The sequence below is a fragment of the Camelina sativa genome, chromosome 11 (genome assembly GCF_000633955.1).
Source record: "Camelina sativa cultivar DH55 chromosome 11, Cs, whole genome shotgun sequence".
In the NCBI taxonomy this organism is placed as follows: Eukaryota; Viridiplantae; Streptophyta; class Magnoliopsida; order Brassicales; family Brassicaceae; genus Camelina; species Camelina sativa.
The window spans coordinates 5,017,816-5,029,479 of NC_025695.1; the positions used below are offsets into that span (position 1 = coordinate 5,017,816).

The following is an 11,664-nucleotide window of genomic DNA, read 5'->3' on the forward strand; positions in this document are numbered from 1 at the left end:
GATGGATCAGGCAGAATCATATCTATTTCCTTCTCAGTGGATCTCTCCCTCTTCACATTCGTCCTGATTATGTTTTCTTGCGCGTTGGGATTCAACATTTTTGCACCAAGTTACTGTGACTTCGGGGTGTTACTTGTTAGAGGAAGTGGAAGTGGCCATGTTTATATACAAGAAAATTTAGGTAGAACCGTGGAAGTGGAAACGTTAAAAGTGCCTTTAAGACAGATGCATGCCTCTTTTCTTTACTCAAATCAAGTCCCAACTCCCAATACTTTATTTTTTTTCCATTCATCAAATTCCCAATACTTGTTGTTGGCTTTTCGACTACTTTATTTGTCTATTTGATGATGAATTGTTAGTCCCAATATCTCTATCTATCTAAGCGCAAGAAACGGTCACCGTGGCTCTCTAATTGAGGAACGAACGGGCTTCTCTCTTTTTTCAAATTTTCAACTAAGAATTTTTTTATTTATATACAAACATTTCACTTTTGTGAGAATATAAATTTGATGATGAGAAAGAACCATGTTAGAGCTTAATAAGTTGAAGATAAATTAAAGATATCGCAATATATCCACGTGAAATGAAAAAAAAATACACTAAAATACACCAAGCTTTGCTAGATTTTCTCTAGAAATGTCTAATTTTCTGTGTAAAATACTGAAAAAAATTGTCCAAAACAGTACAAAATAATAAAGGAAAGAAGTCAACACTTTTGCACAAAGAGCCTCTATCATACACCAACTCGAGGCTTTCCCTTCACTCAACAAGCACCCGTCCGGTGAGCTGACCTTAGAACAGTCCGCGGCAAAGGCGTTTTAACCTCATGACCTGGAGCGATTAACAACAAGCAATGGATTCAGAAACCATGATCCATGAGTATGGAAGCAAGCAACACATAATCACCTAATGTCATGTGACATCTGCACACAGATCTATCTTAGATGTTCAGATATACAAAACCACATTCCAGCCAGGTAACCGACAATCGATAATCCGAGTTTGGCTCTGTTACTAACACTACATATTTGTTTCTTCACACAAACTAGACTACATGATTTCTTCTGAGGCCGGAAGCTAGAAATTTCATAACTACAATACTTTGAAGAGAGAAGATGTTCCTCAAATAGCCTACTCAGTAGGGGCATATATCAAGCAAAAATATAAAACGTGAGAGTGTACCTCGACTATTTTGAGTGCGTGGAACAATGAATTTCACTTGTCAGTGTGACCCCTTTTGGCCTTACGACGGCCATGATGGTGAGGGTGTTTAACAGGTATCTTTGTCTTTTTGCTGCGATAAACAATAATATGAGATATTTCTATGATTAAAATATTATATAAAACAACTAAATGGGCTAATTAGGAGACTTACCAGAAGAGAGAACAGAGCACTCTGTAAGCAATGAAGATTGGCAATGCCAATAATGCAGAGGCCTACATTGGATAGATTTTCGATTTTCAGTTAGAGAGGCAACAAATAAATCATGCAGTCTCAGAATACGTTCTAGAAGAAAGCAAGGCGTATACCGCAAACCAAACAAACTCATTGGTAGCAAAAGGCTCCGTCAGCTCATGGTTTTTCAGTTTTCGTTCGACATGGGCTTGGACCTTCATAGATAAACATATAGATTTTAGCTTTCAAAGTCGAGCATACTTGTTGATGAATTTAAGAAGTGGAATAACTCAGATATATATTTATAATATGCACGATAAAGGTTTCGGTTTCAGACCTGATGGTGATAAGTTGTGGCGGATTCAAGGAACTCTTTATAGACTATGATCACCTTGGTTGTGTAAGGTTTCATTGCAACCTTCATTTTATCAACATGTGGTTTTGTGGTCGTTGCCACTTGGTCAACATATGGCTTGCTGAACTTTTTGGCCTCCTGGAGATTGTAACAAGCATTAAGTTTACATCCATAAATGTTAGCTGACTAATGTGTACCAGACCTATCGGTGAAAGAAGAAACTAATAAACACACTATACCTGATAATAGGGGTCTACAAATTCTTGAACCGTGACAATGTGAGGGGAAACAGCACTCTTTGATGCATAGTAAGCCTCTTTAGCTTTGCTGGATAGTGTTCGGACGTGCGGCTCAACATGTGTACTAACGGTTTCTTTGATGGCTGGAATATATTTCTGTAAGAAGTGTCATAAAACATAGTATATATGAGCCAATTACAGGCATTCATTTAATGGCAGAGAAATTTCGTCCCAAATATTTTGCCGATAAGATGCTTACAGTTTTAACGTTTTCCACATGTGGTTCAGCCCACTTCTCAGCGTGAGCTTTTGCTTCCGTCACCTAATCAATAATAAGTTAAAACTTCATTAGCCACATGCTCTCATACTGTTTAGATGTATAAATATCAACAGGACAGAATTTAAACAGCACCTTTAGAATTACTATCTCCACAGCAGGTTTCCCATGGGCCTCCCAATGTGTCCCGGTATAAGTCTATGAGTACATGAAATATCCCATGTTAGTTGTGGGGGAAACTGCTATGTTACAAAACAGTAAAGAGGCAACAATAACCTTACCTGAAATTTATACCAGTGCACAGCAAGCCAAGGGGGAAGCCACGAACCATGAGCCTGAGTAAATAGAACAATTGACATTAGCTTTCTGCTGAATCCCGGCGTCCAGGCTCTGCTAATTTCCCAAACAATGAAAAAATATAATACTATAATAGCTTCAGAGACAGCCAAGTGGAAAGCTGTGTCAAACTAATACCTCCAGCAATTCCTTAGCCTTTGTGGTTGCTTCAAGCTTAGTCCTCAACATTTCTTCCTGAAATTTAAAAGTTGGATTAAGCTTATATATGTGAGGCAGAAACCAAAAGCGTAGGAAATTTAATTTAATAAGAGGTTACTGTACCTCAGCTATCTTAATAGCCCGTTCAAGTTTACCGATTTTGTTCTTCTGCTCTTCATTTGTCTTCTGAAGCTGCAAGACATCAGATACTATAATTAAACATCTTCAGGGCGATACTATAAGAATTGCCTCAACCAAAAGTACATATCCATAAAAGCATGGTCGATGGTATAGTAAGAAGGGAATCAGATTGCACCATGAAACTTGTTCTAAAGAACTCCCATACATCTCAAGCCCGAATTTAGATCAAACACAAGTATCAAATAAGGCAAGGATCTGTCCTAAGGAGATCTAATATAGCTGAGAATGGAAACTGCAATGGTAATATCATATCATAAATGACGATGCTTAGAGCATGAAGATATTTTAAACTCAACCTTAAACAAAGTCTAGCTAAAGCTGAGATAAAAAAAAAAAAAAAAAAAAAAAAAAAAAAAAAAAAAAAAAAAAAAAAAAAAAAAAAAAAANAAAACGTAACTTAGCATTCCCCATGTCTCTAATCGAACTGTGTAAAGAGAAAATGAAACAAGGGATGTAAGGATGTAAAGAGACATACTTTGTCAAGGCTGGAGTTAAGTTCAACTAGTTTCTTCTCAGCTTCATTAGTCCGAGCTTCTGTGGAATCTTTCTCCTTGTTCTTTTGCTCCAAAAAGTTCTTGAGTACCTCTACCTGAATGACAGAAGTAGCATCACAAAAAAATCAGATTATGATATGATATAGCTGAGAATATTATACAATATACAATATACATATCCCAATAGGTGTGCATATTCTAGCCGTATAAAACAGATAGAGTTCCTGAACTTTAAAAGTCTCACCTGTTTCTCTAATTCAGCAGCTCGTGCTTGAGCCTTTGCCAATTGTTTTGCAGAATCTGATGATCCCTTTTTCTGGAGAGTAGTGAAAACATACAGATCAGATGTAAGCCAAACATGTCGAACAATTTACGATACGTTCAAAACAAGTAGGCGAAATTGAAACCATATTAGATCCATACTTGTAGTGATGAGACTTCAGTATGCAAAGAAGCAATCTTGTCTTCCTTTTCTTTAAGGAGTTTCTCCTTCTCTGCTACTAACTCGTCTTTGCCCTTAACTTCCCGGGTTTTCTCATCGATTTGGGATTCTTCACAACAAAGCAAAACGAAAACATAAAAGCTCATAAACCAAAACTTGCATCATTCACCAAATAAAACAAGCGGTATATAAATAACAAGCTCGAAGCTGAAGAACCAAAGCAAGCAATTCGACATTAGCCAAGGGTATAAGTTTAAAAGATTCACAAATCTGAAATCGATCCAAAAGCTACCAGCTTTAAGTCAATGCGAAACACACATTTTGAAGTAGCTGAAACAGTAAAATTCCGATTCCAATACGAATCCAAGTCAAAAAAAATAAAAATCAAAACTTTGCAAATTACTCGATCAGAGGGAAAGAGTTTTCGCTAACTAACCTAAAGCACGGATCTTGGCATTAAGCTGATCCAGTTGGATCTTAGAGGAGCCATCATCATCGGATCCAGCAACCTCATCAGCAGCATCGGTGAAGACGGTGGTGGTGAAAACCAAGGCAAGAAGTAAAAAAGCCACGAGCTTCGCAGCCGACATCATGTCTCTAGATCAAACACCACCGTCGCGTCGATCAACGAAAAAGTTACGGAGATTCCAAACAAAAAAAAAAAGAGATACGTTTCCTCTCTCTCTCTGGGTCTCACGATCTCTCTCTGTCACTGTTAATGTGTATATATATATATAGTTACGAATGAAGGTCTCTGTGTGTTTTTTTTTGACCATGAACCGTAAGAAATTTCTTTAACAGCGTGCGAAGACGAAACACACAGAGAGAGAGAGAGAGAGAGAGAGAGAGGTTTTGTGTTGACGACGTGAAAGCTTTATTATGCCTTATGTCGTGACCGACGAGGACACGCGGCATTCATCGGATACACATTAGTTACGTGGCACAGATCTAAACGTTGATATTTATTTTGTTTGGGTTAAAAATATGACAACCAATTTTACCAGTCGATATTAATGTCGTATTCAAAGCCCAGCAGTAGTACACTTATTAACTTAAGATCAGATCAGATCTCAACTATTAGTAATGATTTTTTTCAGCTAGTTGCCGTTGAGTAACAAAAACATAATACTAGTATATAAGTAAGAAAAAAAAAACATAATAGTATAAATTTTACTATATATATGTCCGATTTAAGCCAGTAGATAAGAAGATATTAGACCCATACTCCATGTTGTATGGTCCAATAGTGCTAATTACTTTTCCCGATAAATTAAGCAAAATTCTTCTATTCAACGAATTTTCCAATGTATAAAACATTTGCCTGATGAGAGAGCTAAAGAATCTTTGTTTTTCTCTCCAAGCAACACCGCACGTTAACAGTTTTTTATTTATTTATTTAATTATGCTCTTGAATCTTGATCCATACAATTTAATTATCTTCGTTCGTCTCTAATTATGTAAAATAAGGTGGGAATCACGATTCGCGATATCTAAATCTATACGATAGATCAGGATCTCGATAATAAGTACCGCTGGATCCTTTAGAGATGTGTCTGTCTGGTCTATCGTTCGTTCCCTTTTGACGTTTAACCAAATTGAGTAATTCGTAATTAGCAACTACTAGTAATAAATTAAATACATGGACTATATGCCAACTCAGCTCAGCTAGATCAGAACCAATAGGATTAAGAATTTAAGATCAACGTAATTTATCCTTTCAGTCATGCATAAATGTTTTGAATACAATTCTCTCTGTATCTCTCCAAAGTTGCGGTCTCTCATCAATCATCAGCCTCACAGTTCTTGCTGCTCCTCTAAGTTTTCCCTAAAAAATAATCTGGGAAGAACATAGTCTGTCTTAGCTATGATTTCTTATAAATTTTAAGATATCAATGATAATCATTAGATATACTGTCTTCTTCTTTAGTTGTGTTTTGAGGTAATTTATCATCTGATCTCATCGTTGGCTTTATGTTTTTGTTTTAGTTCTTCAATTGCCTTAATCTGATGATCTTCACATAGTTTCTCTGTTTTATCCTCTGTCTTTTCTTCTATGCAATGGTTGACAAAATTGACATATGCTTCTCTGGTCTCATCATAACCATATATATACTCTCTCTTCTGTTTTTTTTTCTATTACTCAATCAACTTACTGGTTATCTCATGGTTAAATGGTCATTTACAAATTACTGGTTATATTCATGAAATTTGAGTATTACCCAATCCGTAGCTAAGTTGGTAACGGATAACTACGTATAAAGTTATAATTAGTCACTCATGTCGATTAACTTTTCAAAATTGAGATACGAAAATAAATTTTTAACTACGAAAATTTCCATAGCTAAATTTCATTGTATTTGTTCGTAGTATATATAGCTTTTTGTAAACCGAATGCAACCTAAAATTGTAAATGCATGAAAAATTAAAACAAAAGAGTTTGTTAACAAATACAATTTGAATTTAGGCGAACTCACATGGGATTCCAAACTCATACTAGGATATAATTAGCTATCATTATAATCTGAATTGACATCTCTTAACGAGTTGTGAACATTGTGATCATTCATCTTAGGCAGAGGAAAACAACCGTGTTAGGTGAAATTTAAAATTTATATATTGTCTTTGGGAGGATTATATAGGCTCGCGTGACGACAGTTCCTATGATACATACAATTATATAACTAATTATTAAGAAAGATACTAATGCACGGAACAAATGTGAACATCACATTCTTTGGCCCATTGCTTTCTCGACGTATGCCACATGCATTATAAAGTTAGTAAATTACAAACAGAAAATAACGTACATACCAAGAGAGCTGTGCGATCGATATGGATACGTTATAAAGTCACCCAGATGGAAGTGCCAATAATAACGCTCATTAAACCACAAAACGTGACATATCACTCACCACACAAAACACATTACTCCAAAATGATATCTCAAAGTTGTCATTATACGCTTCCATCATCTAGCGCCCAGCAATCCCTAATCAATATATGATATATTATTATACTACCACGCATATATATAGTATGCTAGCTTTAGATAATTAGTTTTTTTTTTAATCGAAAGATCGAAAATTAAAACGTAAAATTAATCTTCGAAATTTGCAACTTCCATGTAAATTCGTCATGCAATTCAGTAGTTCTGGCCTTAACCAATAGGACGATAGTATCACTTAACTACAAATCACTTGTTCAGTTGTTCTACTGACCGAAAAGCTCCATTCTACACAGATCCAAAACAAGAGTTATCTTTATCGATTTTTCTTCTTTCTTTACCGAAGAAGAAGAAATCGAGGTTATAAAGAAGAGGAACCATCACGACAGAGCACAAAAACACAAGCACCGGTCCAAAAATCCAAAGCATCAAAGGCAGCGCTGCGTAGAACAACCGATTCCCAACAGTATTCAGAACAAACCCTCTCTCTAGCAACTCCGCCACGTACTCCTCTGCTGTCATCATCATCTCGTCCTCCAAATCCTCCGGAGGAAAAGGAGTGTTGATGAGGATGTTGACTTGGTTGATGAAGCGAATTGAGAGTGAGTGAGAGAAGAAGGAGAAGAGGAAGATGGTGAGGATCGTGACGTACTTGAGAGCAACCATAAACTCTCCGCGAGCTCCAAAAATGGCGTCGTTTAGAGGCTTCTTCACAGCGTATGTGCTGCTTATAACTGCAGCTAGACCCGCACAGAGCAGGATCGATGTTGTTGCCATTAAAGTCGACCCCATTATGCAGTTTCTCAGCGTTTGAACGGCCAAGATGTTCTTCTTGTCGTTGTCCTAATTAAGCAATACATTTAAAAAAAAAAATCATATATTTCTGTGTAGATGTTTATATAAGAAGTTGATCAGGCTACCTTTATGATGGAAGCGACCCAGAAACGGCGTGCTCTAGCGTTAGTCCCAATGATGGTGGTGAGAGGCTGCGTGCGTAACTTGTGCCACAAGTAAACATGGTACGCTGCATATACCATTAGCCCTAGCGGCACCAAGATCACATCTAAATAACATTCTCTCCATTCCATTTCTACAACTTCAAAATTATCGAACTTTTCTCTCCCTTTTTTGTGTGTGTGTGTGTGTAATGTGTGACTTATTGAAATGTTTGGAAAAGAAAAGGTCCCTATTTATAAGAAAAATGATAACGATCGTAAACCAAAAAAAATAAATTCATTAACCCGAAAAAAAAAAAAAACAAAGATAATGAATTTTAGAAAGAAAAAAAAAACACTAGAGAAAAGACATAAAGGTACGCGGGTTGGATGGAGAGGGATGCCGTGGCATATTTTGTCCTTTTGTTCGCCATTGTTACGCTTGTTTGTTTAGTTTTCAAACCCCAAAGTGATATCTAGCTGAGCCCATGATACTATTTGTAATTCTTGCACGCTTTTGATTTCTATCTTCTATTATTTCTTTCTTCTTCTACTCATTTATACTTTGGAAAAGGTCTATATGTAGTAGGTCCGTCAGTTAATATATGATATAGTCTATAATCCGTCTCTCACAAAATAAATGTTTTGCGTTTTTGTTTTATATAAATGGATGTTTACAAAGTTGTACTGTATATATATGTAGTAATGTAGTATTATAGAATAAACTACATAATAATTAACTATGTTTTAGTTATACTAGTGTAGTTTAAAGCATAGCAAATAAATTTACAAGATTAGCTACTCGTACTACTTTACTATTCGATTTTTTCGTCTACTAACCTCAACACTAAGCTTAATTACTTCACATTTCTAATATATGAACTATTCTTCTGGTTATGTTATTAATGTATCTATTATAATATAGATTCTTTAAACGATATAGATGATGTATGTCTACATTATTACATGCATGTTGACACGTATACCATGTTATGTACGATAAAGATTCGAAAGTTTTCATAGCAAAAAGAAAAAACAAAAACAAAAAGCTTCAAAAGTTTGAAACTACTAGTCGGATTCTCTTTCCAAATACCTGGTGAATCTAGCAAATGTAGTGTTGCTGTATCTTAAAGTTTCAATTTTTGGATAAACTTTTCATATATTCTTTTTTAACAGAAAACAGTATAATTTTAATGATAAAAAAATTAAAATCGATTAAGCTTACATACAGATTTAAGAACGTACTTCCAACACACATTAAAATAAATTTCATAAAAACCGCAAAGATTTATTTTCGTGTGCGAGTGCGACATATATGATACATCGATAAAAATTACTCCATAAAATAAATTCAACACTATACTAATTACTAGTTACTAGTTTTGATAAATTCAACACTATATATCTTACATTTTATAATATATACTACGGAAATGGAGCACTTAAAAAACTGCAAATAACGTAACTGGCATTGTATCCCAAGAGAAAAATGAGTGAAATCTGACGAGGACCATAAACAGGTATATATATCGTGGTGATCGTAATAAGTCCTTATCATATGAGATAAGACAAGACATTGAGGCCGACCTTTAACCATCACCGATAAGTGTCATGCTTCCCTCGTCACTTAGCTTATTTGGTTCTGTGTGTTTCACTCATTTATCTTCCCACACGTTGGAATCCTTGCTATTACCTCCACAAATCACATTAACTTATCTCTATTCAGAGAATCCTAGTGATTTCGGGTTTTGGTGTCATCTCGTGAATTTTTCTTTTTCCACTTGTTTTTAACGCAGAAATGAATGAGAACATTTATTTGATTCATGATAGTTCATTTGATCGATCATTATTCTTATTCACCTGATACACCTCGTTCACCCTATATTATGAATTATTTAAACAAGATTTGTTCTGGCTTAAATATGAAAAAGAGGTCAGTCTTATTAATCAACCTGATGACTGGGTCGGGTTGTCTTTTATCCATGCGTGTGGTTATGATTTGAATTCTGTTGCAAAGTATTTTTGCTGTAGATGATCGACTGGTTTTTTTTTATCTGTCGTTACTAATTTACTATATATTTGACGAATCAAAATGAGAATAAAATATAATAGAGATACAATAATCGTTTTAAGACTGTTAAGCTTTGGTCGTGACGTTCTTGGACGGGAAGTGAGGCTTGATTCATATTTCTAGTCCTTTTGTATAATTCAAAACTTTATAGTGCTCCTTTATATCCTCATTAGTTACAACTAAAGGAAACTTGAAAAGCTAGATCAATCATCGAGCAGTATATTGATTTTTTTAATGCTTTTAAATGGACTAGTGATTATTGAGTATTATAATTTTTTGAATAACCAAGTTGGCTCCTGTTGTTTTTAGCTATTAATTGGACGTAGTGCTCAAATCAATGTTTGTGAGTTGTGACTGAACAAGTTTAGGGTGTTTTAACAAGTTAAGATCCATATCATTCAGGGTGTTTGACGTTGATATAGGTTAATGGGTCACTTTTTTCACAAAGTCACCCTAGAGGTGAATCTCTTTCTTCATCTCTTTATAAAATAAAGAAATAAAATCTGTACACATTTATTATAAAATTAAAAACTTAAACCGTTCTTTTATAAACCCAAACCGATATATAATTTCGTTGTAATTGTAAAATCTAAACCCTAACCATCTCATTTGTAAACCCAAATCGACATATACTTTCATTCTAATTGTTAAATCTAAACTCTAACCATCTCATTTGTAAACCCAAACCGACATATAATTTCGTTCTAATTGTAAAATTTAAACCCTAATCATTTCATTTGTAAACTCAAACCGACATATAATTTTATTCTAATTACAAAATCTAAACCCTAACCACCTCATTTGTAAACCCAAACCGACATATAATTTCGTTTTAATTATAAAATCTAAACTCTAATTCTCATTTATAAATCGAAACCGATATATAACCTCGTTTAATTGTAAAATCTAAACCAAGACAATATTTAACTTTCTATAAATAAAAGTATACAGAATTTGTTTTTTTTTAATTAGTTTTGCTTTTTAATTTAATTTTGATTTATTTTTTAAATAAAATATTAGATAGAACAATCTGATTGGAGGCAAAGGGGTGAATACAAAAATTCACCCCTAGAGCTGAACCTAATATTTTTCAAAGAATATCCCGTCCTAACAAATTGTGCTACGTGAAGTCTAGTTACACACCACATAATAAATATTAGTACTTACTATACTTAATAATGAAAATTGTGTTATTATGGTAGTAAAATATATATAACTACACTAGTTTATATTAGTTTTGCTATGTCGATTTGTGAATTCAAATCCGATATATAGATGCATGTATGTTTGTTGACAATACTTTTCTTTATTACGAAAAAATCTTTATATATACAGAGTTTAAGCTAAATACAAACGTAGAAGAACCATAGGAGGAAAGGCCATCATATAAGAAATTATTAAAAATAGGAAACATTATAGAAAATTTAAAATTTTACATATATTATTATGTACGTTTTGTTTTTTCTTCTGTTAGAGAAACACATGTTTAGAACAAAAGTTTATAGCACATGTCTATAAATAATCAATAGTAGAGCATAAGAATACCTCTCAATTTTTAGTGCACATCAGATTCGAAGATTTGCAGAATAAATCATCGTGAATGAATAAATCTTCATGTGTAGTACTAAAATATGTGTGGTTCTACACTACTTTTTATAATACTTGTCCCTCACTAAACAAATTCTCATCCCATAAGCAATGTGCTCCGAAACATCGTTTTATACCAACAAAGTGATGATTTAGTGCATTTATATTCTGAGAGGACTTTAGACGCCTTTCGTTTTATTTTTATGAGTGTTCTTATCTTAAAGATAA

The 11,664-nt window shown here is 34.2% G+C and overlaps 2 protein-coding genes across 2 annotated transcripts; both read right to left on the reverse strand.

Moving 5' to 3' along the window:
- LOC104721708 lies at window positions 529–4,752 on the reverse strand. Its single transcript, XM_010439752.2, has 15 exons — window positions 4,336–4,752; window positions 3,881–4,008; window positions 3,702–3,773; window positions 3,439–3,552; window positions 2,886–2,954; window positions 2,742–2,798; window positions 2,549–2,602; window positions 2,403–2,465; window positions 2,250–2,312; window positions 1,991–2,146; window positions 1,734–1,889; window positions 1,531–1,611; window positions 1,376–1,437; window positions 1,183–1,294; window positions 529–831 (listed from the first exon to the last, which is right to left on the reverse strand). Exons 1-14 carry the CDS (start codon window positions 4,490–4,492, stop codon window positions 1,216–1,218), a joined length of 1,311 nt encoding a protein of 436 aa, XP_010438054.1. The 5' UTR covers window positions 4,493–4,752; the 3' UTR covers window positions 529–831; window positions 1,183–1,215.
- On the reverse strand, window positions 6,975–7,990 carry LOC104721707. The gene is made up of 2 exons (XM_010439751.1): window positions 7,764–7,990; window positions 6,975–7,686 (listed from the first exon to the last, which is right to left on the reverse strand). Exons 1-2 carry the CDS (start codon window positions 7,929–7,931, stop codon window positions 7,132–7,134), a joined length of 723 nt encoding a protein of 240 aa, XP_010438053.1. The 5' UTR covers window positions 7,932–7,990; the 3' UTR covers window positions 6,975–7,131.

Bases quoted from the DNA above. Each gene is read 5' to 3' on its own strand.
- LOC104721708 (XM_010439752.2), bottom strand. From the start codon at position 4,492: ATGATGTCGGCTGCGAAGCTCGTGGCTTTTTTACTTCTTGCCTTGGTT. The intron at 1,890-1,990 runs GTATAGTGTGTT...TACAATCTCCAG, and splicing joins TTGTAGACCCCTATTATCAG to GAGGCCAAAAAGTTCAGCAA. The intron at 1,612-1,733 runs GTCTGAAACCGA...TTATCTATGAAG, and splicing joins CCACAACTTATCACCATCAG to GTCCAAGCCCATGTCGAACG.
- LOC104721707 (XM_010439751.1), bottom strand. From the start codon at position 7,931: ATGGAATGGAGAGAATGTTATTTAGATGTGATCTTGGTGCCGCTAGGG. The intron at 7,687-7,763 runs GTAGCCTGATCA...TTGCTTAATTAG, and splicing joins GGGTCGCTTCCATCATAAAG to GACAACGACAAGAAGAACAT.